Source organism: Chlamydotis macqueenii, chromosome 15 (genome assembly GCF_036417535.1).
Source record: "Chlamydotis macqueenii isolate bChlMac1 chromosome 15, bChlMac1.mat, whole genome shotgun sequence".
Taxonomy (NCBI): Eukaryota; Metazoa; Chordata; class Aves; order Otidiformes; family Otididae; genus Chlamydotis; species Chlamydotis macqueenii.
In genome coordinates this window covers 11,652,386-11,679,461 of record NC_141570.1, presented here as the reverse complement: position 1 = coordinate 11,679,461, position 27,076 = coordinate 11,652,386, and the positions used below count along the sequence as shown (strand labels likewise).

The following is a 27,076-nucleotide window of genomic DNA, read 5'->3' as shown; positions in this document are numbered from 1 at the left end:
CAATAACTTTTTCCATGGAATCACAATGGCCTAATGACATTTTTACAGTGCTCAGTATGACCCTTTTACCCTTGCTGGTCTTTTTTCCTACTGATGGTAAAGGAGAAGTTTGCATTTTGTTCATAGGTCAGCCTCAGACCTCCTTCAATTTCATTTTCAGTCAGGACTTCCTGAATTGTCATCTGTGGGGAGAAAAAAAAAATAAACAAATGACATGCCATAGCTTCTACCCAGCACTTCACCTAAACTGAGCACAATCTTGACTGACTGAAAACCATCATCTTGGCTGAAGTTACCTTCCAGATAGGCTTTCTAAACCTAAACAAAAAGCATAAAGAGAATATTTCTTCTTTTTTTTTTTTTCTGTATGTTTCCATAACTACTCATTTGCACTATTGACAAATATTAGCCTTACTTTCAATGTACCCTTATATCTGGTTTAAATCTAGAGCCACTGGTTCTTGTTTATATCTCCTCCATTGTTTTTCATATACTGTAAAGAAACTACCTTTCCTTCTTTTTTTTTTTTTTTGATGAAACAAATCTACTCCAGGGTAGCTTCTTCCTCTCACAGCTGCTGGCTCCTCTACAGCTTTATCTTGAAACTGCTAAAGAATCCCTCTGGGGAAGATGAGCACGGTTTCCCACACTTAAGCATCAATACATGTTGTGTTTGCCAAAGTCTGCGGCCACAGTAATTTCTGAAGTCCCATGATTACACTCATACATGAGTAAGGCACCTAAAGAATTAGCATTTCTGTTTTTCTTTTTTTTTTTTTTTTCACTCACATATTTAGAGGATAAAGGACATTTCACTAAAGATTAAGGGGGAAGAAGCAAGGAATATGCCTAATACCTTTTATTAAAAGGTTGGCATTAAACATTCACTTGAAATACTGACGCTTGATATGCAGGTTTAACATTGATCTAATGTTTATTTTCAAAAAAATCTACCTTTAATCTTGTATCCTAACTACGTATCCTTTTCTTTGAAGAGAAGGTGATAGATTACTTCGATGTGTTGTTCTGCGTACCACCCTTCAAAAGGGAAGGAGACATTTCAACCAATACTTCTTTCTCTCAGGGGATGAACAGATACAGCCTTTGTTGATCCTACCAAGTAGTTTGAAACACAAATCTATTTCTCTTTATTCAACACCGCAACGTTTTAGGTATCTATGCTACAAATGATTTAACCAAACCAAGGAATTCTCTACATATGAAGGACAGCTGTTTTCTGCTACAAGTCCTTTCTACTTTAGTAGTTCATATCAAGCAAGGAAGTGACAGTAAATGAGTGACTTCCTGAAATGATTAATCCTGAAATTCGGTATTTCACCTACCTCCTGAGTTTCCTTGTAAACAGACTGTTACCTGTGTACTTAAGTTAAACAAGGATTCAGATAAACTGGGCTGAGTCACCTCTCATCTGCACTTGTATAAACCTGGAGTAATTTCACTGAGGCCACTGGAAGTGCTCTGGATTCATACTAGTGTGACTCAGATGACAGCTCTAATGAAAGCACAACAAAAGATCTACGGTTTATTACCTGAAGAAAGAAGGGAAGTCCCAGATGATGGAGAAGTGATATTGAATGCTTCACCTCTGCCATGAATTCAAACATACCATATATTTGAAAGTCTGTGTCAACATCCATAGTCACAGTTATATCTTTATTGTCACACTGGATTTCACAGACAGTCTTGGCTTTGTTTTCTAAATAGAAAGAACAAAATAGTGCCATTTGAGTGGCTCATTTTCAAGGAATTTCGGTACTGCCTGCATAAAATCAATCCAGGCAGCTTTTGGGTTAAGACATTCATCATGACAGTCATTCAGGATGACGAGAGCTTCGGTCTATGGTTGGAGGAGTACAGTTTTTCGGATGGCTTTGAACATATAAAGTCTTGAGTTAACAGAGCTTGTGTACCCACATGTAAGTGTTAAGTGACAAGTCAGTTCCCAAAAGTAACGTGTTTTTGCAGCTAGAGCTGACTAGCTTATACAGCCAGTTGCAGCACTTGGCAGGCAGTAGCCACTTCTTCTAGAGAAGAGCTTGGAGATGTATTGACCTGTGATGACTCCCTCAGTTCCAGCTACAGCAGACCAACACTGCTCAAACAACACAACTTGATTACCCTTCCCCTACTTCCCTACCAGCTTTTCATATTTGAAATAGAAAATACAGACTACTAAGAGGAAAAAAAAATGTGAAAACCCAAAAGTCTCTATGAAGAAGACAAAAATCACAGACATGTATACACTGACCACTCTGGGTGGCTTGCCTGAAAGCCACCTGTTGTCTTGTTACTTTTTTCAGAATGGGTGAAAGGAGATGGTGCCACTAACTATAATATGGATTCAGTGCCTGCTAACCTCAATAATTCCTACTCTTTGGCGCTCTCATAGTGTTTGAGGTTTTATTTAACATGAATATACTCTCATGTGGGCATTGAAGGTACTTGACCATAATGTAAATCAGCAGCTGAGGCATATGCAGATTGGATTTATGTCAGGGCAAGTTGGATTTATGTCAGAGCATAGACCAGCTTATCGAGGATAGGTCTGTCTCCCCCCTACAGATCAAACAACAAAAACATTGATAATTATTTTCAAAACCCACTTCAAAATACACTGGAATTCACATTTTTTTGTGCTCTGTAACAAAGTTCTTTGTGTGATATTGGAAAAGACAGTTTCTTATGTTATACGCAGCTAAGTATCTTGGGGACCACTTGTTCTACCAGGTGTGGCACCACATGAGATCTTTCCTGGAATTAAAAAAAAAAAACAGAGGTAGTGTAACTAATAATAGATGCAGTTTAACAACAATTTTACTTACATGTAAGAAAAAGCTCCTTTTTGGGTACTACCATCAAATCTTAGTTTGTAGCTGTGGAAGGAATCGCTGAAACAAAGAGCTATGACATAACAAGAAAGCTGCAAGGAATGACAAGTATCTACCTGATTTCTGTAAACTGAGAATCAAGTCGATTGCCTTAGGGTAGCCAGATGCCTGTAGTGCCTCACTGTTATGTAGACTTTGGCAAAAGATATCCACTTGGTGGCCAACATAAGAGTTTATTATGCATGTGATTGATGTTTCTCCAGCTGCAATGCGCATATATCTTTCTTCAGTACTGTTTCTCCCTTGAAAAACCACATCTATCTAAAAAATTACATGTAGATATAAGTTCTTCAAAGAACATTTGAATACTACTTAAAACAGAAGACAAATGGAAGTGAAAGAAAATTCAATCTAATATACTTATTTCAAAAATCTATCCATTAACAACAACAAAAAAAAAAACGCACAGCACAACTTAGCCTTTCAATAATCATCTGTGACCTTCCAGTATCAAGTCCATTCCATTGAATTTCAAACCACACCAGCCTCATTGATTTATGTCAAATTCTCACTAGGTTTATCCCACAAAAACGTGACTCCCTTTATGTAAAAGATCCTTGGTCCGTGCATACTGCTAATCCTTACCAGAGAGTAGGTACTCCAGTGCTTCCCAGAAAACACCACTTAAAGAAGTACTTTAAGTATAAAATTCCCATTAAAGAACATAGGAGAAATATTCCAATTCCTGATGCAACATGCTGAACCTGTTCTCCCATAGAGCTACAATATCAACAATACGCACTGTACAAACACTGATCAGAATGGAATCATCTGGCCCAGAAACTAGTCAAAAATAAATTTTCTATTTCAGGTTTTAGCCATCCATAGTTTTTAAACATCAGAAAAATCTCTGCTTCCATCCTGTACCTTATAAAACTGTAGTTTTCATTTAAGCCATAGGCTATTATATTATAATAAAGGAATTCATAAAAACAACCAAAACAAACTACCTGTAAAGATGATGGGATTCTGGCCTGTAGCAGCCATGGCAAAGTATGATGAAAATTCCCAGTTATGTTGGTATTTCTTTCAAACTCTTGGATTTGTCCTTTGAGAATCATTAGGTGAGCACCATAATGCACTTTCATACTAAAGCTCTTGATCGCTGTCAGGTTCAAGATAGCCTGTGTGCCACAAAGGTAATTTGTGAAAAGGCAGCTTTGTAAAATGTGAAGTTCCTGTTAGTCAGGGTTTTTCCTTTGGTCCAGGCAGTATCATCTCAAAGATGTGTCAGAAATTATTCGTGTATAATTTTATAACATAACATAGTTACAGATATCCTTTTTATTTTTAAATTCAAAATTATAACACATATTCTCCAATAAGGCCACACCTTAATCCTATTCAAACAGTTACATGATTAACAAAAAGCGTTGTGCTGTAGGCCTGTGTATGTCAGATAAACAAATATGCCAGGTAATCAGAGTCTGGGAGAAAAATACCATTTGGAATGTAAACCATGAAATCCTATCAGTACTTACCTCTGTCTAGTCTATACACTGCAGATCTATCAGACTGACTAGGCAGCGAGCTAAAATGCGCTGCTCTCCTCGCACAGTGCCTGCTGCAAGTTCAGCTGTGGCGTGGTTTGCTCCCACACTGGGAGCCACCCTCCAACCTCTAACTCCTCTGAAAAGTTCTGGTCCAGCAAGCTATTCTCCCAACATCTCAAAAACAAACTGAGCTTCTGGACTCTCCTCCACCCTGAACTTCAGGGGAAAAAATGATAGAGAGGAAGAGAGCAGGAAGGATAGGGAGGAGGGAGAAATAGAAAATATGAACATCTTTGAAACAGAAGCAAGCAATATTGACCCATGTATACTGGGACAACACTCAAATTCAAAAAAATCTTACTCCATCAGGAGCATAAGCAACAATGGGCTTTTCCATCTCCATGCTCCATCTTGACAGCACCTTCCCCAACTTCCTTTCATTTTTGATGAGTTACAGAACACACGGGCACAATCTGCATGGCAAGAAAGTGACTGATTTGTTACCTCTCTATTACAGAGCGACATTTCATTTTACCACCACCACACTTTTCCGCCTCATCTTACCATCCCTACTCTTTCAAAGATAGTCCCTGTATGCACAGGTGCAGACTTTAAACGTCCCAGACCATTCATTTTGCACAAAAAATTACAGTTCACACATCCTGCAATGCACTTTCATGATGAATACTCCACCATACTTCAAGTTACACATTGAAGGACAGAAGATACTACTGCTCTCTCTAGCATCAGAATTAAAGGTAAGGGAGGCCCAACTTAAGTAGAATACAGGTAAAGAGCAGCACTGGATCTAGAAATAATTATAAATGAGAACAAAAGCTGAGGTGGTGTGACACCACAGATACCTTGATTCAGAAGATACATTATTGAAGATTAGGTTATATTTTAAAATATATTGAGAACAATCTTTCCTGCTTGTACCTGCGATATTAGGTAGATTGTTTATGATTGTTGTTTGTTCCACTTGGGCTATACTTTGTAGCAATAAGCTTTTTCTCCTGTATAAATCTTGACTTTTAAGTGAAGCAGTACTATGAAGCAACTTTGAAATCTGTGCTATAATATTATGCAAGATGGCATAACAGAATAGAAAATACGATAAAGACGCAAAAGTTAATAACCAAATGAGTAAAATTCTACCCTCCTTGACAGAAAGACAAAAATTTCACCTAAATAGCCAATGCATGAAGTCATATCTACACCCTCTGTTCTTCGCCATCTGACTTCCACAGCTATTGCTTCCATCATGACATGATTCCAGGCTGGATTCATGCCTTCCCTGTCATTGTCTGATAACTCACCTGCAACTCAATCCTATCTTTTATCTGCAAAGCGTTCAGTGCCTCTATGTTATGAGTCAGTTTGTAGTTAAGAGACACAACATCCAACTTCTGGACAAAGCTCAGTTCTTCTGTAATCTGTTCAGTGCAAATAAAATATTACAAAAGTGAGCTGTGGCACATCTCTGATACTAAGACCGCTCTGATTAATTGTAATTATTGTACTAATTACACATTAAGAGTAAAATTATGAAAACCATGAAAAATTTATGGTGAAGAATTGTCTAATTTTTTTAAGGCACAACTTTGTCCTGTAATAGGGAATATGCTGCAGCAAATGAAGATACTTGGTAAGAAAAGATACAGTTTGCAAATGGGAGTCATGGATCATTGCTGATGTAAAATTTGTTGCTAGAAGTGACTGCACAGAAGAAGCAGCTGAAAGATACTGCCTCCATTTAAATAAGGCCTTTAAAAGCAAATGAGCCCCTGCAGAGTATTCCTATAAGGGCCTCATGCACAGCTATTTCAAGTGGAGAAGCAGTATTTACCAAATCAAATAGCTGACTTTAACCTCTATTTAACATCTTTCTTATGTGGAGGAGACGCTTGCCGTTCACACAGAAGTGAGTCAGTCTTTTATAGAAGTCACTGTTTTTTTCTGATACCACATCCACTAACATCCTCATAGGAATGCCTACATCAGCAGCTCCTTGAATGTTATGGGTTAGCACCGCATCCAACTCTTGTCTTTCCTGTTGATATTTCACAGCATATATATTGCAAAGCATCTGTAGAACCCCAAGCTTGCCACAATACACAGCCCAAATCAGAAATGTAACAAATCTGTCTGTCCTGTATTAAATACTAACTAAATAAATATATACACACAAAAAGCATAACAAGGAAATTATTCAGGAAGTGACAGAGTTTGTATTCTATTATCCTGTACATCTGTTTTACTGTGCATTGCAATATAGGTGACAGATTTTCAAATATTTTCTTTTCATTCTGGCATTTATTACTAAAGCCTATTTGTTCCCAATAAAATAGTTTCAAGTATGTCACTCAGTACTTTGTACATGCAGTCTAACAGTCTGAAAGATACTTACATCACTGACTTTTAGTATAAGGAGTCCTTGTAATTTACTTTCATCGACGGTGATCAACATCTGTGAATCTAGGTTCATTTTATCCATCAAAACATAGCCTGAACAATCAATTCTTGCTGGTGCTCCAAGAGCCTGTACAAGCAAGCGAAAAAAAAAATTCACCACTTTTACACTTACCCACAGATCCCCTATACACTTGAAACTCTTTATTCCTTAGTAAGTAGCTCTAATAGCACCTAGCTGTAAATCTAGTGTATCAGGCAGCACATCCACAGGATGTTTCAGAAATCTTGACAGCTTTTTATTACATTTTATACATTTTGTCTTTTTTGTTTTGAATGTCTGATATACTTTTGATAAGTGTGCCAGTATAAACAGAACACAGAACAACATTGCAGCTTTTCCTGCTTAAGTGAAAAGTAAATTAATTTTCTGTGCTTGGGATTGCTCCAGTGGCCCAAAGGATCCCTAAATCCAGCGAAACCAGACAGTACACAAAGGTTTATTGGCAGCTCTGTTTTTGGAAAAGGGTAGGCGAATCTCGTCTTTGTACATTCAATTTACCCTGACTTGTATATTGAATCTACCAAGCATTCTGTGATAACCTCTCTCTCAAACTTTCCATACCCGCCCTTTCCATTCCTGCCTATATAGCACTGACTAGTAGGATCTGTGAGAGGCCAAGCACCATGATATCAGGATTTCCAATAGCAATACAGATTTGCACTACAAAAAGTCAGTGCTTAACCCAGCTAAATTTAGAACTACTACTTCAGGAAATCCTGCTGCAGAATTCCGTCCCCTCCCCCTTACCTACAACAGTCTGGCCTGGGAAAACAAACTACTGGGCAAGAACTGAGGGGGAAAAAGTGCTATTTTTCACTCTGCCATCAAAAGGAGCTCAGTGTGTCATGCTAACTAGCTGAGAGAGGTCAGGGCACACTGCCTTTCTTTACTTGGCAAGCTCTGAAAGCTGCCTTGCTCCCCAGCTTGCCCAGCTCCTCCCAGACAACGGCACTGCGGACTCCTTCAGAGATGGGGATTCCCAGGACATCTGATGCCAAACAGGCTGATTGTCCCAGAGACAGAGTTGCACTTCCTTTACTTTGTATAGAAGTGAGACCACACTGCAAACAGCAGCACATTTGTGTGATATGGAGTGATCTTCCACAGAATTCCAGTTTTCACTGTATTTTTCTACTGGATAAATCTTATCAACAAAAGAAACTACTTTTTTTTCTTGCCCTACTAGTTGCTGTTCAGACTCAGAGGCCATAGTGAGATTCCTACCAAACTCAGAAGTTAAATCTCATTAATGAAACAGGAGGTGTGATTCGGTGGTGCTCGGTAAGGCACTGTAAACGCTAAGGTTTAGCTCAGGGACAATTATGCTGCCAGCATTTGCAAGAATTACCACAGAAAAATGGCTCACTAGGGCAGTCCAAACCAGCTTGTCCGAGATGTCACTGTTTGTTTTTCAACCAAATTCCTCAAAATATTTCTCAGCTGAGGTCTTACAGGAAATTGTAACTGCTGTTTAATGCCAGCTCTTTCACTCTGTGTGTTCTCCGTGATGTATAAAAACCATTGCATGTTAGTTTGTTAGCAATTTCAATATTCTATAAAGTTGAATGAAAATTTTCTGAGCTGAAAATATATTTACATTATATATTTTTAAACTCTTTCAGAGTTTGATTGTCAAACTGCTGAGAAACTGTTATTGCTGATAAAGCCAAAGACAACTTTGAATACTCATTACTTCAAGCAAGTAGCAAGTCCATTAACAGTAGGTACTGATTCATACAAAATTTGGCTTATACCACATAAAAATACAGTGAACAACTGTCTCCAAAAGTGAGATGTAGCATTAAAAAAAGAAAGTGTTTTTCTTATTTCTCTGCTACCATTGAAAGGATTAGACTATTTTCTTTCTACTTTACTAGGTGCAAAGATCCTGGTTTAGATGTAGAATTCAAGAGTAAAGAAAAAAAAAAATCCTTCCAATACCTGAATTGTTTGGCATTTGTTTTCTATAAACATTTTCCACTGAAGTTTCTTTTCAGGGTCAAAGTCTCCATTCATTTGAAGCTCACAAGCACCAGATATCATTCCTATTCCAATATGATATTGTAACTGTCTTCGTACAGTGATGGACAGCTTATTTTCCCTTGGGATTTCCTTCAGTTTAGGGAGGTTATGCCTGAACTGAATTTCCAGTGTAATCTTTGGCTTGCACTCTGTTCTCACTTCAAGGTGGGCAGTCTTGCCTTCTGTTTCAAGGACACAGAGAAGTTCTGCTTGGCACTTGTCTTTCTGAATAGATCCTGTGAGCTGTGACTGCGTTGGAATATTGAGATCCTATCAAGATACAAAATAAAAAAAAAATCTTTTGGATTATATATACACTTTAGGACAAGTCAGGACTGAGTTTTTTCTTCTCCCTTTAGCATACGAGAAAATAAATTTTATGCTACACTGTCAGAGACAAAACCTACAGTCTCTGCACTGCCATTTTTCTCCCTCCCAACAGTAAGATTGCAATTTTGCCCGAATAAGGTTTGAGGGAAGATTTTAGGACTGTATCTGTAAGAACTTTTACATATACAAAACACAAAATGCCTATTTCTTTAGAGTGGCAAAGTTTACTGAACATCCTCTGCTTCATTCAGACCAATCTCAATTTTCAAATAAACTAATGTACAAAAATAATAGGCCTAACACACATTCTTGCATTGGTGTTAAAAGGATTATGTTTTTTTTAATACTAAAACTTCAAGCTTGTCTTGTGGAACATCCTAAATGAAATTTTTTCCTCTCAAAGTATTTGCAAAAATACTGAAAATTCTACTATTTTTAGTATTTTAATGGTTTTCATTCCCTCTTCACGATGGATTACATCCACTTCCCTGTCATTTTTGTTTTTAAATTGCTACTTTGTAGTTGAAGAAGATAAAACTAAGGAATTAAAAGCAAAACATAAATGCCTATGAACATCTAGAAATAACCCCTAAATTCAAAATAGTAATTTTTTTCTAGTGTAGTTAGTGAGGCTAGATAAGAAAAACCAAGGAAGTCTCATAACTTCTAGTTTGATAAAAAAGACAGACCAGAGAATATATTTTTTGACAAACAGTTCAAAGTAAAACTGCTGTTTAGCCTTAGAGGGCAGTCTCGGTCTGCAAAAGCAACACGCAGCAAAGACTGAACTAATCTCGCTCTACAGAGAACATCTATAAACAGTATACACGAGACACTTTCTTTTCCTAATGCTGTAAGACAGATGTGTCTTTGGAGTAGCTTTCTAACAGCCAAACATTTTTATTTTAGCTAAAACCCTATACGGCCTGCATTTGATCCCAAATCCTTTAGAAGCCTCCAAGAGCTACCTGCAGGAGTTGACATTCTGTTTCTGCTTCCAGGGTCCATTCAGTTTTATTCCAGCTACGGAGATCTCCTCTAGCCTTAAGCTTGCATTTGCCAGCCTGCAGCAACAAGATGCCCTCAGTGGAGGAGTCTGTGGCTGCAGACAACAGAACAGAGCTTTCAAAAGGCAGCCCAAGCTGACTCAGCCAGGGAAGTGAATGCCTGAGCATCCCTTGGAGTGTATATTCATGTTTGCAGGAAGTGTCTATCTGCACATCAACTGCTCTGCCATCACACTGGAGGTTCATTAAGAAGCCAACGTTGCAGATGTTCTGTTGAAATGAGCCCCCAAGGGCTACAGCACGAGGCAATCCCATCTTCTGCAACAGAAAAGGTTACGCTATTTAAAGCACACAAGGTAAAGCAACTGTCTTCCTAATTTGTTTTCAATTAAAAAGAAAACATTTCTTCTTTCTGAACCAATATGCCTTTGGAAAGGACAACGCAAGACAGCTTGTTTCACAGAGAAATCAATACTTTATCTGTGAAACAAGAGAAAATAAACAGCATGGGAAAAAAACCCCAACACCTACAACAACCTTTGCCTAAGTACTGTAGAAGAAAAAGTTCATAACCTCAAAGAAAACCTCCAAAATTTCAAACAGAAATGACATGCTTTTCACTAGATTCTAGGACAAATGCTTATTTTAATTAAAAAGCTATTATTAAGCAACTATGTTATGGCAAAGCAGCAACACCTACCATTGTATTGCTCCAAATTCTAATCTTCAAATGCACTCCCTCTGCAAGTGCTCTGACTCATTGCTCTGCCAGAACAACTTTAATGACCAAAATTGTCTTTTCCATAAATAATAGTGTCAGGAGACAGTTCTCTGTGACTCATAACAATGTGAAATACACAGACTACAATGCCATACAGAAAACAATCTAGGCTTACCTCTAGACTGACACACTTGCTTCTAAAAGTAAGTACCCATTCTGTATCTGTTTCATTGCTTGCCAGGCTCACTTCTCCATCAGCTTTTAAACTGCAAGGTCCAAGGACAACACCAAGCATGCCCTTATACTTGTCACTTCTCATCGCTGACACCTTCACCTGGTTCTCTCTGGCTATTCCCAGAGTCTGAAGCAAAGGCAAAGAATGCTGGAAGTCAATTTCCAAATGAGGCTGGATGTTAGTGGTGGCATGGAGTTGCAGGCAGGCAAACATGTCATGGAAGAAAACACGTCCAAAGAAGATAACAGTAAAGTTGCTGGTAAACATTGACCCATTCAGTGAAACTCTTGCTGGAGTCTAAAAAGTTACATGAAAAACTGTTGTCAAGTTTGTTTTCCTGTCAGGCCATATACTGTTTTTAAATGCTCATGTTAGTAAAAGAGAAATATTTCCCTAATACCCTGACACCATTTTGCATTCATCCTAACTATTTATAAATGTCTACACAAATGGAGAAATGCCCCGAAACCTTTAGAGTCCTATAATTAAAAAAAAAATAAAACTCCTCCACAACTCCATTAAAATAATTACTAATATCAGAAAAGTCAATTGCTATTGCTTTACCATCATCACTTCTGGTTTTACTATAAGTAAAGAGAGCTCTAGCAATGTGAGAATGTGTTCAGTTCTCCTGAGATCTCAGCAGCAGTCACCAGTATTATGCAGATTGCACCCATGTTAAACCAGGGAGGAACTGAAATGCATTTGTCTTTTTTGGCATTAGAACATACATGGGAATCAGAGTAATTGTGATTACTCTCTTTCTAGAGACAAATTGAACCTTCTGTAATGCTACTCATGGAAGACATTTTTAACATGTTCTTAAGAATACATCAGATAAGGTATATCTTTCTTGAACAGTTCAAGAGTCACATGGACTTTCACAAACAAATGGTTAGCTAGAAAGAGCAGAAAAGCTTAAGAAGCAAACAGTTAAATTCTCAGCTTGTGTCTCCTGTGCTCCCTTGTCCAGCCCATATCAGGCTGGCTGCTCAGTAACAGAACAAGACCATTTATACCAAGTTCAGTTCTAACTGGCAGAAGATACAGTTTGGAGACTTCAACTACAAACATTAATGCAACTCTTCCCTTTTGCCTGGTGCACATCTCTTATCTTATGATACTCATTTTCTGCCTTTAAGATTGGACCTTTTGGGCCCATAAACATCCCTACCTCTGCTTTGTATTCTGAACTCGGTGCACAGCTGTGCACTAGAGATGTACATGTGTATCACTTGAATGCAAGTTTGTTGACAATTCTGATTCAGAATAAACAATCCACTGCATTATGGTGAAACAGAGTGCAACCTTCTCCATGGACTTGTACAGTTTACAGTGTATGGAGAAGTAACCTAATCTGTTTGAATCTGTGAATATTAGGGGAGTGAAAATATCTGGAAGTGCGTGCAAAACTTCCAGCTAACTCAAATCCATTTCTACATCTCCAACACCTTCCAATACCTAGATTCCCTTAGTGGTAGTTAAGACAGTGTGTTGTTGACATGAGAGTTTATAAATGAAGCCAGTACCTCAAAATGATGAAATGCAATTGCTCCATTGCAAAGGCCAGAAAGCTGTTTGTCAGCAGATTCTCCACTGCAAGCAACCTGTTGGCATTATCAACAAAGCACGTTCAGGGCTTGAAGAAAAGCAGAGAGGACTAAAATACAAAGTATCGCACTAAAAGGCTGTTTTCAGAATAAAAAACATGAAGATACTAAAACATAGCTTTAAGATTAAAGGTTAGAGATCTGTTTTAAAAAGATAAGCAACTTAGTGGATCTGAGGCTAAATCATGTCTCTAATCTTACATTATCATACCAAAATATTATTAGCATAGATAAATACAGAAGAATATCTTCAAACAGTAATGTCACAGTTTAGCCCTGCTCAGGACCAAGCTATGCAGTCTCTCATTCACTCCCCCCACCCTCTAGTGGGACAGGGAGGAGAACTGGTAAAGAAAAGAAGGCAAAACTTGTGGGTTGAGATGAAAAAAAAATAAAAATTAAGAGAATAACTGGGAAAAAAACCAAAAACAAAACAGAGACAGAAAACAATTATAGTACAATAGCTCACCATGGATCCTGACACCCAGCTCCCTCCCCAGGAGTAAGAACCTCCCCTCAGCCCCATCCCCACTTTATGCACTGAGCAGGGAGTCACATGGTGTGGAACAGCCCTGGGGCCAATTTGGGTAACCGGTCCCAGCTGGGGGCTAATTGGTAACTGTCCCAGCTGTGTCCCCAGCCATAGGGGCCACCAGCTCCAGCTCCCTTCCTAGCTCAGGTGAAAATTAACTCTGTCCTAGCCAGAACCAGGACAAGTAAGAAACCATTACTTGTTAGAACTATTTTTGATACTCTGGCTTTTGATTTCAACGGTGACAGCGGTCACCGTTGAAACTTATGTTTGGCATAGAAAATGCCACTGTCGTAAGTAGACATTCAGTGTTTCAAATGCCATCAGCTGTGTCCCAGGTTGCAGAAAGCAAAGCCACTATTATTCACTCTGCTGTCAATATCGCTGTACGCATAAACATTCATGTGACCCACCTGCAAACTCTGCTTTAACAAGATGGAAAAGCTGGAACTGCATGTTACTGTGCCTGGGCAAGCACCGACTCCAGTTTCATGACATAAATGTTTTGTTACATACCACATATTGAAAACCAGCTCCTTACTGCTAAGCAATTTTCAGGCTTTCTCTACTGGCCTCATTTGACAAAATGCTCTCTCCTTCCTGACCTGTTAGCTTGCTCTCAAGTGGTAAATTTGAACAGCTGAGAATGCACAGCAGAAATCTACATCAAATACACCATATAAGAGGCTTTGTGCTAACCTCTAGTACACGTGGAACAATGTCAATCAGTCCACCCACATCATGGTGAAGTGAAAGAGATATTTCGATAGCACTGCCAGTGGTTTTCTTTTCTATTTCAATTTTGAGCTGTTCCATCTCCACTGTGGTTGTTATCCCTGCAGCAATCTTTTTGGTGAAATTCTGTGCAGAAAAGAAACCAAATCATGGAATGAAACAAACAATATCCCAGCAACAACAGGCAAAGGCAGAGGCAGAGTTTGTTTCACCACGCTTAAACATCACTGTCAGGGCTGGGGGGGAAAAAAAAAGTGCACATTCATCAAAGTGGCTTCAATTCAAATAGTTATGCTAGCTGTTATGCTAGATCTTCTGAATGCTGTGTACCAATAATTCCTTTGGCTTCAAAACATATTGAGAGCATTCAGTATCCTGGAGGATCTGAGTCCTAAGGCACAGACAATTAAAGCAAAGTACTAGTAAGTAGGGCACGGGGAATTGTATAGAGTTCTTCCTCCGCATACCTCTGTGTCTCACCGTACCACAGCAGCTGAACTCCCCACAGATGTTAGTATGTCAGTGACTTCCAGCACGTTAGAACAAGCAAAATATCTGAACCCTTATTTTATGGAAGGATAATTTGAGATGCAAAAGAACTATATGTTGTTCACAGATCTACAGCAGAAATGTAGATAGACAGAAGAGTGGCCAAGCAACAAGGTACAAGGAAACACGTGTCTGTGGGTTGAGACTTCCAGATGGAAAGCCATGCTAAACACTCTTCGGCTCTTCAGCACGCATCCAGAGGGTGACATCAGAACTAGTTAAACCCAGTACCAGATGCAATGCAGTACCTAGGCTCACTGACACTTACCTGATGGCTACATATATTAGGCCTGCCTGTTCACTTCCCATTTATAGGGGAAAAATGAAATTGGACAAGACTCCTGTTCCCATGCTGCAAAGCACTTCACTTAAATGAGAACTGAATGCAGCATCTCATTTAGTCTAGACTGAGCTCCAAGACTTCAGATGACAGGTACACAGTATGACAAGAAGCCAGATAACACCTTTCTTACACAGAGTAATTTAGTATATCGCAAAAATGCAGATGCTTTTGGAATAAAATGCACAGGAATCACCTACAGTTCTTACAAATGATTCTGCCAGAAAGTAAATAATCACAGGCAGAACTTTTCTTACCTCATAATAGCCAGCAGCTTCCACAATAAAAGGGATCCCATGTTTCTTTATCTTTAAGATGTTGTGTTTTAAACTCACAGACAGCTGGGATTTAGAAGGCTCTGTGGGCAGTCTGTGACCGACAAACATAGCAGTAATCCTTTCACTGCCACTCTGCAGGGCTATAGTAGTGGTGTGATTTCTTGTGCCACGGTCACATGTGGCAGTAAGAATGCCATCCAAGGGCAATCCTATTAACAGGGATGGAAGCAACGTCAATACAAAATTTCTGTGCTATCATTGTAAAATACAGAAAAGATGTATTACAATTTAAGAAAAGCCTTCTGTAGTTTTTAATAAGAAAAGACAGATTTTTCTTGAAGTACCATCATCCAGTTATCTGCACTTACTGATATCTATAGTAAGAAAGGACATTATCTACCATATGAAAATCATATTAAAAAAAAAGATTGTTAAATCAAAATGTGGCATGCACTTTGGAAGTCCAGGATTTTTCTTTTCTTAATAAAGTATAACTGTCAATGGGTATTGTGTCCAATTCCAGTAGCCAACTGTTACAAAGTTTCAAAACCAGTTTTTTCAGTCCAAAGGGACAAAGGCAATATACCCGTTCAAAATTATTGATAACTTCAGTTCATGAAAACCCTTGGTTTTGCTTAGGAAACAACACTTGGCATATTTTAGTCTTCAGTGTGATTTATTCAATTACTTTCAATGTTTAAATTCTGGCCCAAATCAAAACAGGCATGAAAACATGCTTAGAGGAACTGATCAGCCTGCAGGAATACAGATGTACTAGAGAGAAATCATTTACTCTGAAGCAGTTCAAAGGGTTTTTAAATAATTTTGTATCCATTTTATAGTATTTTCTCAACAATATTAAAAAGAATGTTGCTAAGACTGGATCACATTTTGTTCCGGTGTGAGCAAATGCAACTCATCTATTTCCACTAGTCTGCACTCATTCAGATAAATTCACCGTGACACCTTGTTACACCATACCATTAAGTCATGTTTTCCTCATACCTGCATTTTTCAAAAAGCTGATATTATGTGTGAAAGTCCCACTGATGCTGCTGTGCCCATGAACCATGACATTGGAAAAATCTACAGAAAGGGCTTCCTTATCCACCTGGAAGCTAGCTAGCCCCCTTTTGATCTCTTTACTCAGTTCCAAGTGTCCTTTCAGTTTTGTTTCCACTGGGATTGCCTGACTGCCATTCTGAAACACTGCAAAAGTAATATTGTGTATGGTGGTATTCCCAAACACATTTCTGTTCCTGAGATGGAGTCCATACAGTGTTTTGTTGACCATCACATTGATGTTACCTGTAACAGGTAGAAATGATTACTGTGGAGAGAGTCCTTTGGGACAAAGGTAACTGGAATTTCATAAGCAACATATAAATTAACCATTAATTTAATACCAGGAGGAAGTAAAAGAATTCCCATTTATTATAATAGATAATTTAGTCTAATCTAGAGAGCAAATCAGTTTATTGTTGAGAGAGAGATTCTCTACTAGTAGAAGTGTCTATGTTTTAAAAAAAAATTACATAATAATACTTCTGGCAGCTGTTTCTTTTTATTTACCAAGCTGCTTGTGCCTTTAGGCCATGGACTTCACTGCACTGCCTTCTGAAGGAAAATTTACAGAGGGACTATGACCTATTACTTGTGTATCTCCAGGCTAAACAATCCCTCTGGAGCTCTGCAGTGACCTAGTCCACCAATGCAGCCATTCAGAAGAGTAACGGCCTCAAGTCAGCCCCCTGCTCCCATTTCAGAAGATCTGCATAAGAAAGATGCCATCCCCTATTTCCTTTAATTAATGAAAATATGAAAATTATCAAACTATGTTAGTTCACTAAAAAGTTGTTTCAACCCAAAGAGCAATGGTTCATTTCGCATTCTAAATACTCTCTTCTGTATTACATGCAGTTCAGTAAGGAATGCATTAAAATTAAGCAGCTTCCTTAGCTGCAGACTTAGTAGCAAAACACAAAGTAAAAAAGTACCATCATGAATGTTGTTTTTGCACTTCAGTAATCCATTCAGAGAAAGAAGATGAGGTATGGCCTTTAATCCAGCAAAAGTGTGTTGGACTCTTCCATTCAGGGACAAAACAAAACCAACTTTCTGCTCCCCAGCTCCCATGAAATCCACGCGAAGCTGATTTTCGTGAAGCTTAATCTCAGAAGATATAAAAAGTCTAAAAAAGATAGAGATAAAAATTGCTAGTAAGATCTTATTATTACCCTTAATTCATGATTGTCAAGACAACTCCCCTCTCACTCAAAGTAGGCTCAACGAGAACAGGGTGCTCAGGACGTGCGTGGTCAGGTTTTGAGTATCTCCAAGTATGGAGACTCCATAGACTTTCTGGACACGTGTTCCAGTGTTGTGTATCAGTGAATCAGACCCCCTGCAGTAAGTATATGCTATTCACCAGATGTTTATAAAACTACTCATAAAACTACTCAGTAAAGCCTCACAGATTGGCAGACTGATTTTTCTTCAAATTTCTCAGATACTTTTGTTATGAACCCTAATAAAAGACAGAGACAGTGCTGATTAAAAGCAGCATTGAGAATTCCGCTTAAACAATAATTTTAAATGCCACCACCATTTGAGTTTGATAAATGAACCAACAATTATTTCTTTGTATCTTGGCCCTGAGTTGAACACTGTTGGAGAAACACAGCACAGCTACTTCAAGAAATCTGCTGGAGCAGCAAGAAACTCAATTTTCAGTGTTTCAAGTATAAGACTGAGACACAATTTTCACATTGCCTTCAATGAACTGTCCATTCAAATGTCTGACTTTTTAGACTCAAGTATACTACACAAAATACCTAACAGTGAGGCAATTATACTTTCATATTGTTAGACATTCCTCCTAGAAACTGGAACCCTCTTGGAAGATTGATGACGAGTAAAACCTCAGTGAAAATCCACTTGATGGGAAGAATTGAACTACATAATTCACGGAAGTAAGATTCATTTAATCAGTCAGCAACTGAAGTCTGTAAAGACTGCATCTATTTAGCAATTTCCCCAGAAATATTCAATCTTTTATTTTTCTCTTTTTTCTCCTTGTAAAATAAATCCCAAATAAATTGTAATTCCAGAAATTTTAAGTATTCTATTTTACTTCCTGCGAAGTGAGCTGCAATAAATTGCTCTGTAACAGCCTACCCTGGTATTTAAACACATGAATGTTCTATTGGAAACCTAGAACTGCAAGTAAGCTGCAGAAACACATAAAACACCTTTCTTGACTCTTTTATCATATTTTTTCTTTTACTAGTATATCTAATAAGCTTCAACTAAATTGTCATAATGTCTAATTTCTTTCACTCTCTCTACTCATTTTCCTTATCCCATCGAACTCCTAAACTGCTAAACACTGAGATCTCTACAAAACTGTCAACTCCTTCAATGCACACTTTTGTCTTTGTGAAATTTGAAAAATCAGCTGGAAGACAGCTGAAACGTGGGTGGGCCAAATTTCTATTTCCCACCCTTGCCAACTCAGAGCTTTCCACAATACTTAATAAAACTTTATAAAAATACTGGGAAGTGTCCGCTTCCACTGGCAGCGCTTGTAAATACTGGTTCCTTACTTCTGAGAGGACAAACAATGCAGGGAAAAATCCAATTGGTGATGTAAAATCAATATGACAGTACCATCCATTCATTCAAGTTATGTCTATACAAAGTCCTAGGAAAGTAACTAGAACACATTAACACAACTTATTATACCAACTTATTAAATACAAAGAATAGAAGTATTTCAATAACACGGATAACACATGAAACAGCATTTGCTCAGTGGTTTCTGCTGCAGCTATATGGAAGAAGTCACATTTAAATATGTATCACAGAAAACTCTTCAGCATCTCTGTTAACCAAGATTCTCATTTCTTTACCTTGATGGAAACATTTTGCCTATGAGCTGGAACTGTACTGATTCTGGGTTTGCCAGGATTGTCTGATGGAGGAAAGCCCTCAATTCAGCAACTCTGGCATTCTTCCTCTTTTCATTGTTCATATTAAACTCCATCATCAGCATGTCCCTTCCACTGGAATGAAGGTAAAGAGAGCCATTGAAATTGCTCTCACCATAACTCTTTAGGGCTGCCTGGACCTAAAGAAGAGAAAAAGAAAAACAGGACATTAAAGATCTCAGATCATAATACAGAATACTGAAACATCAGTTTGAGGAATAAGACTGCAGATAACAAGTTGGGCCTGGGAAAAGGCGGGGGGGAACGGGACGGACACAGAGAAGGAAAGGTGGTGTTAGTTTTTATTTCTCACCATCTAACTCTATTTTTATTTGGCAATAAATTAAATTAATTTCACCCAAATTGAGTCCATTTTGTCCAGGAAGGTAATGGGTAAGAGATCTCCCTGTCTTTACCTCAACCCACCATACAGGATAAAGTCAATCCTAGAAAAAGAACCTTTTGAGTTGTTAATAAAAGCTACAGATGACACCTGATTTTTCCTATAAGCCTGTCTCATGCTAGAGCTTTCAATAAAAAAATATGAACTACTTTGAATTTCAAGTACAATTCAACATGCTTTTCAGCGTTTTCTGAATTTCAGCCAAAACACAAGCCACCAATTCCAACTGCATGTAGCCATCTAGCCAGAACAAACTCTAACAATAAAAAGTTAACTGTTTTCCTAATAATTTACATCTCTCCACTATACTCATTGAATTCCATATGAGTTGACCAAGTCTGCAGTATACACATACATTTGTGTTCCCACCCTTGAAAGTAGTTGCAAAGCAATTTACAGCACGAAGTTAAACAGCTCCCAGTTGATATGGATACCTAATGCATACGACAAGCAAGAGACTCAAGACAGGTCTGAGTGTATGAACTGCAAAAGCCACAAGTTCAAGCAATAAGACTGCAATAACCAGGGAACTGACCTGTGAAGACATGTTCTTGTTAATGATGGCTTTTACACCGACACCGTAGTCAAAGTGTTCCAGGTTAGTCTGCTCAGAAAACAGCTCCCCACTTAGGCCCATTGCTTGTGGAAACTCAAGCTATTTGACAAAGTAAAATGTAAACATAATCACTGCATTCCCGTCAATTGCCTCATGTGATTTGATGAAACTTTTAGCATGAAGTGAAGGATGCGTATAACAAAATGTGTGTATAAAATTCTACCGATTTTACCAAAAGACACTAAAAAATAAAACAAATGCAGTTAAAAAAGTAGGAAAATGAAAGGTCAGTGTGTTTCTTACAAGACAGTATTGATAAAGATTATGATTTGATCTGCTGAGATACCTAGGGTCTTTGTCAGGGCCAGGACTTTATTGAACTAGGAAGTTTACAAGCATAAAACAATTACAATTCTAAAGACAATGCAGTAAAACAGCAATCAAGCCATACATAATAAAATGCCATAAACGAAAACCAGCAATACCTGTAATGAATGTGTCACATTCATGTGTAAAAGATGTCTAAAATCTGCCTCACTGGATTTGTCCTGATATCCCCCTCGAAAGCTGAGAACATCTTCCTTATTGACCTTTAAGGTACTCTCCAGCTCATGCTTCACCTACGTGTTAAGAAGGTGAATAAGCAAATTGCATCGAGTATTAACCCTGTATATTACAAGAGATGAGAGAAGTGTTCCCTATATATTATGAAAAATGAGAGAGTTGTGAGCTATTGCATTGTGTCTCAGAACAAAAAAAAATGAGCAAAGCAGGAAAAAAATAACTGCATTTGGTAAGAAAGATTAATAGATACACCTAGACAAGGATGAGAACCCTCAATCCATTCCTTCCTAGTACTTTTTATTAATAATAATATTCATGCATAATAATTAAAAAAATAATTATTAAGTATTACTATAATACATTACTAAACACTATTACACAAAACACTGTATTAGAGAAGCATCAACCACAGCACTGGCATCAGCTTTTTGGTTGCAGCGACGAACTGAAGGCCTACAGCAAGTTAGGTCTGAAAAGACAATGAACTGTAAACAAATAGGCAGTGAATCTCCCCTCCTAACTGAATTTACTGGGAAATTTACTCACATTTTGGTGACTTTGAGTTAAAATGCATATTTCAACATCTTTGGGGAACAACCAGGATTTATAAGGATGAGTTAAGTCAGCACAAATCTAAAAAAAAAGTTTGAGAAGAAATGCAAGGAGCATAAGATATATACAGTAAATCACTCATTTGCTGGCTTTTATAGTATGTCAGATTAAAGGAAATTCTTGTATAACTCACATAAGGGTTTTCAGGTTGGTAACCCAGAGTAAGAGTCTGAACTGTTTCCTCCACCCCATTTATCAAAATTTTTGTTTCCAAGAAATAGTGCTTTTGCTTTTTGTCAACAGTAAATGTCTCCTGCAGAAGGAAGCTCTGCAGAGCGGGCACTTTAAAAGGATGCCTGGAACAAAACAAGGAATAAGCAAAGTGTAAAAGATCTTAATAGAATCATAGAATAGTTAGGGTTGGAAGAGACCTTTAAAGCCCATCCAGTCCAACCCCCCTGCGAGGAGCAGGGACATCTCCAACCAGATCAGGTTGCTCAGAGCCCCGTCCAATATGGCCTTGAATGTTTCCAGGGATGGGGCATTTACCACCTCTCTGGGCAGCCTGTTCCAGTGTTTCCCTACCCTTATTGTATTTTTTTTTTTCCTATATCTAGTCTGAATCTACCTCCCTTCTATTTTAAAACCATTACCCCTTGTCCTATCAAAGAAATCATGCAGAGTTCAACCCAAACTCCAAAATTTTCAAATGCAGATGACATGAGGATGCCAGATAGAGAAGTAAAACACAAGGACCATGACCTCTAAGAAATTACTAGGGCATAATTAGAACTTCATACAAACTACATACATTTACCAGAATTTCTGATAAAGAGTTTCCATCCAGGATTCGGGAAAGGCTTGGAAGAGCATGAGAGAAGGGGATGTTCTAAAATTCTGACATGCATAACCAGTACATACACTTTTATATACCTGCATGGCCAAGACTTCATTTCAAACAGGGACAGTGTCCAAAAGCTTATGACAGTTTTGAAAATCTCACCTATCAACCACATTTTGTGTTTTCTGTAGAAACAATATCTGCATGCCAAGAATCCTGGGCAACAGATGTTCAGCCACTATATAGTTCTCAGAGTAGTGTACTACTTCAGCGTAATGTTTTATGGACTTTATTAAATATTTCTGCACGTTTACTTAGTTGGATGTCTTGGAAAAATGCATTAACTTTTATCAGTAGACATCGGACTACCTTTATATACGTTAGGATATCTGGTACAGCTCTTTGTTCTTAATTTACATATTTTACCATTACTGAAAAGGCATCTTGCAGTTTTTTAGCTATCTCCAAGATGTACTGCAGCTCCTAAGGGAGCCTGTGCACTCCTGTTGACCCTGCTATGCCTTACAAAAGCTGAGATGTCCCCAGAGATGATCCAGATGTTTCAAGTCTGAGCATACATTTTTTACCAAGGCCTCTAAGCTGTGTTTTGATAATGAGTAATGAAGAGAGAAATTTCAGAGACAGCCAATATCTAGAAGCAGTGTATTCATTCTCATGAGGAAATGGAAACATGTTCCAGAATCTAAACAAGACCATTTGTTATGTGTTTTAGGAGGGTAGCTTTGGCTTTAGAATGGCTATATTATGCCTAAGGACTAGCAAAAAACGTATCTGGCAGCACAGAGGATCAGATCTGCTTCTCACCGCTTCAAGTTTGGACACACCATAAATCCTGCTGTTTTCATGAAAGCAGGCTATACGTCCAATAGTATTCCAACAGACATGTTGCCATGGCACACGTAGCCTGTTGCCTTTGACAACTTTGTTCACCATCATTTGAATAAAGAGGGCAAAAGCTACACGGATGTAAATAACCAGCCCATGAAGTCAGCATCCTTGAGAAAGTTCAGAGCACCAGATGGGAGGAAGCGCCGGCTTTATGCATGTGGGACTTTCACTTTGTAAAGTCCAGAAATGTTCTGAAGTGTATCAAGAAGCACACTGAATTTAGGCCAAAACATTCTTCAGAGATAGAAATAATCAGACTACTGAACCTGAAATGGAGGGTTCCACGTTTTTGATAGAGCATCTTCTCCTTCTTCAGCTCTTCTATCCGACCTTCAAACTGCAGCATGACAGGGAGATTTTTATATTCTCTCCATACAGTCTTCACAGAAAAGTTTGTCTTCTTAGCCTGTACTCAAGTCACGAGACCAGAAGAGGAAAGGACAATTGCATCATATTTACTGCATTCATACTCAGGAATGTCAATACAGAAACCACATTGTTCAACGGGCTGCAGCAAGGCTGTCATTTCACAGATCAAACCCTTTCTGCTTTGGTTGAAATCTTGATTTCCATTTACATAGGATTAAAAGTTACATTAGTAGAAAACTGACTTAAGTAGAAGACAAATGCCCTATAATGTATCACTTGAGTGTAACCTATCTGCAATATAAGCAAGGTTTAGCTCTGCTACCAGTATATTTACATACAAAAACTGATTGGATTTTGAAAGTATGGAATATTATGACTAGAAACACACTTTTTGTTTCAAGGCATCCTCCAAGGAACTGCCCAAAGTAACTGATAAAAGTATCTCTTTGGAGGACAGACTGACTACCCTTCCTGTGCTGCAGACATCAAGCCAAGCAAAAATTATTTTAAGATTGGAAGGGATGCAGAGGATAAAATAACATATAAACCCAGGCTGCTACTATGCTTGCTAGCAGGCAAGCTATTTTGATTCTCCAGGACAGGAGAATCTTCCCAATCTGCCATACATTTGCACCAAAATGTAAGTAATCACATATACAGCTCTCTTTCTAGCCATGTAGTCTCTCACTGTCCTTTCCTCCCTGACTTCCCGTCTATAGCTGGTCTCCCAAACAGGTGAGAAGTACTCAAAACTACATTCAAGTTTTTGTTTGCTTTATTTTTGAACCTTGCTTTGAATCTTGTTTTACATTCTAGGTTGCCAAAATAGACAGAAATAGAAGCAGCACTAGAAGCGTTTAAGTTTCAATACTAGCAATAACATCCCTCAGGAAGGTGGCAGACCTGAAAAACACAGTGCTGAGTCAAAGATATTGCATTTGGATTTCTTTCCTACCATTGGCAGATTCTGATAGCTGGCTGTGCAGTTAAATTCCTGTTTTGTACTCTTTATCTTAAAGCACAGAAATTTGGTTCGTTCATTATTCTCCAAATGAATCTCATTCTTCACAAGCTGATTCCACAGAGATATCATTTCACTATAGCTATGCAGAACATTCCTCCCAAGATGATTAAATGTGGATGCCTGAAAAACAAAACTGAACACATTAATCTGGCTCAGTGAGGACAGGGAGAATCCTATTGTGCCAGCAGCACAGCACAGAGGTGGAAAAAAAATACATTTTCTCGGAGATGATAATTTCAAGAACTATTAGAAATAGTTATAGAAACCAGCAGTGACCTACGAGGGAAATCTGCAGTGCAGAATAAAGGAATACCTTAAAAACATAAATCTAAGTTAAAGACTTAGGCAATTGCAGTGGATTCTAAAAGGTAAAAACTCCAGGCTCTCATCTAATTTACAGAGAGGCAGGTAAGAACTTAAGCTTCTCCAAGACAAATCTACAGTTTGCATAGTGATAGAGGTTTATCATATTGCTTAATGCACAACAGTGATTAAATCACAGGGCACACTGATTCCACCCAGTGGATGTTTAATCATTTTACAGAAAGTGAAAGAATTCCAACAGAAAAGACAGAAGACTACACATTGAGAACCTGCTATCAAAGATTCTCACATAGGTTTCTGGGAGACTGGACTAATTTTCTGAGTCACAGCAAAAGAAACACTTTATTTCTCAGGATTGTTCCCAACCACTGAATTATCCAGTCCTCTAGCCTGCAACAGGACTACCATTTCTCTTACTGATCAGTTTGTATGGCAGACTTACTTGCAGGGTATTTAATCATTTTGTAGAGATACAGCGAGATAAAGAGTAGCAGTGAGAACACCACAGTGGAAAGTGGTGTTCTGCAAGATCAGAGCTCAACCGTTAACGGAGCTCCAAATACTCATGTAGAATTTTTACAAATGGTGCCATATCAATAGGCAGCATGTGCCAAGAAATACATAACAGCCTATTCAGCAGGACGCTCTCCAGGAAGAGATGGGTTACATTCTTCTCAGGTAGAGGATGCCTTTAAATCTAAGGCCTCAAATTAAGGTGAATGTTGTAATCATTGGGCTCTTAATTTAGAAGTTTGGCTATTGTTCTTCCTACTTTTTAAATGAAAGACACTCTTAGCTGTTTTCTATCACAAATGAACAAATTTCAAACATTTCTTACACGATGATTCAATTTTCCTACTTCCTGGAACTGTTAGCTCATGAGGAGCAGGTGGGGAGGGAGAGAGAACTTTAAAATACTAATTATTACTTGTACACTCTTAGGCAGAACTCTGCCATTGTGTACTTGGGCTTTGTGCCGGGAATGATGGACTCCCATTCCAAAGAGGGGCAGAGGTGGTGGCTTTTTTTTTCAAAGCTAAAAAAGAGACCCGGGCTGTGCTGCCTTGGCTGCCCCAGAGGAAGAACAGCTCATCATTCAAGCACAGAAAATGGATGAAGATAGGCATTTCAAGATGCTCTCTTATAAGCCAGCACAGAGCGCATGAGTTTCTCGAACAGGCTACTTCACACAGCATTGCCAAGCAAGTGTTATTTCAGTATGATGACAGTTCCGCTGAGTATCTATCATCAAAGCCATACACAATAGGAAGCATCATGTTACTAACCTGCAGGTACGTGGTAACTGGCGTGTAAATGTGAACTTTCCCTTCCTTTTCATTGCCTTGATCTTTATAGAACAGTTCCACTACAAGATTCTTAATGGAGACAGCCTTCCCAGTTGTCAGCTCCATAATCAACAAATAAACAGAATGCTGAGGCTGATGTAGTTTGAGAGTTGCATACAGATACAGCCATGGGGTGTCTACATTTAATGCACCTGGAAGGAACATATATTAAAGCTTGTAGAAAAGTGAGATATCAAGCTACCTGGATTCTAACTCTGCAATAAAGCTGGTAAGATGCTGGGGTTTTGGAACGAGGCTAAAACGCTACTATCAACCTACTCTCTTCCATTTGCCAAAATCTCCAGATGGTCTATAACAAAATGAATGTCCTTCACTAGCATGTATGTATAAATGCTTACTATGTGTTAGCCAAGGTGTACTAGCTTTGTGGATTTACCAGCTAGCACCTATCTCTGCACAGAAATGAAATAAACAAATACCTCGACTCTGCGTGAGATTGCCTCTTTGGACACTGGGTAAAGAACCCAGATTTCAGGACAGTATTGGGAACAGTCCTGTTTCAAGCTGGAGGTTTGTCTCGGTAATCTCCAGGGTCTGTCTCTTCCAAACAGTATTGCTATGATTCTGTTACACCCATGCACAACTACCTCACAACATCCCAGCAGCAGCTTTCAATGCCTGCTTTTCTAATCACAGATTGAAAATGGTTTGGGGTACTTCACCTTCCCACTTCTTCAGGCCATTTCTGGACGCGTCTTTCCACTGAAGCCCAGCCACAAATGGCATGTGGTCATTATACCGCACCTCAAAGTTGGTGGTGCTCTGCAAATAAACCTGGGAGCTGTGCGAGTGCTGCAGCTGTGTTCTATAATTCACCTGTTTTTCCAGGACTTGCACGGTAAACTGGAAAACAAGTGAAGCAAATTTAAATAAAGACAGGATCCCATATTCAGGGCTGTCTAAGCTAACACACACATACAAAGCAGCAGGAAGGTCACAGC

At 38.5% G+C, this 27,076-nt stretch overlaps 1 protein-coding gene across 2 annotated transcripts in view; it reads right to left on the bottom strand.

The window, feature by feature from the left end:
• The window catches only part of APOLTP (apolipoprotein lipid transfer particle homolog), a 103,191-nt gene that overhangs the window by 25,401 nt on the left and 50,714 nt on the right, over positions 1-27,076 (bottom strand). For both annotated transcript variants that reach the window (XM_086759664.1, XM_086759663.1), the window contains 23 exons: positions 26,798-26,978; positions 26,055-26,266; positions 24,376-24,564; positions 23,318-23,457; positions 21,495-21,657; positions 21,296-21,382; positions 20,671-20,805; positions 20,165-20,284; positions 19,149-19,366; positions 17,235-17,428; positions 16,243-16,545; positions 15,217-15,446; positions 14,035-14,196; positions 12,723-12,800; positions 11,134-11,490; positions 10,199-10,555; positions 8,820-9,170; positions 6,813-6,944; positions 5,722-5,838; positions 3,860-4,033; positions 2,966-3,170; positions 1,551-1,717; positions 70-182 (listed from right to left, as the gene is read on the bottom strand). In XM_086759664.1, coding sequence (XP_086615790.1) covers positions 70-182; positions 1,551-1,717; positions 2,966-3,170; positions 3,860-4,033; positions 5,722-5,838; positions 6,813-6,944; positions 8,820-9,170; positions 10,199-10,555; positions 11,134-11,490; positions 12,723-12,800; positions 14,035-14,196; positions 15,217-15,446; positions 16,243-16,545; positions 17,235-17,428; positions 19,149-19,366; positions 20,165-20,284; positions 20,671-20,805; positions 21,296-21,382; positions 21,495-21,657; positions 23,318-23,457; positions 24,376-24,564; positions 26,055-26,266; positions 26,798-26,978 — 4,385 coding nt within the window. The remainder of the gene's footprint in view (positions 1-69; positions 183-1,550; positions 1,718-2,965; positions 3,171-3,859; positions 4,034-5,721; positions 5,839-6,812; positions 6,945-8,819; positions 9,171-10,198; positions 10,556-11,133; positions 11,491-12,722; positions 12,801-14,034; positions 14,197-15,216; positions 15,447-16,242; positions 16,546-17,234; positions 17,429-19,148; positions 19,367-20,164; positions 20,285-20,670; positions 20,806-21,295; positions 21,383-21,494; positions 21,658-23,317; positions 23,458-24,375; positions 24,565-26,054; positions 26,267-26,797; positions 26,979-27,076) is intronic.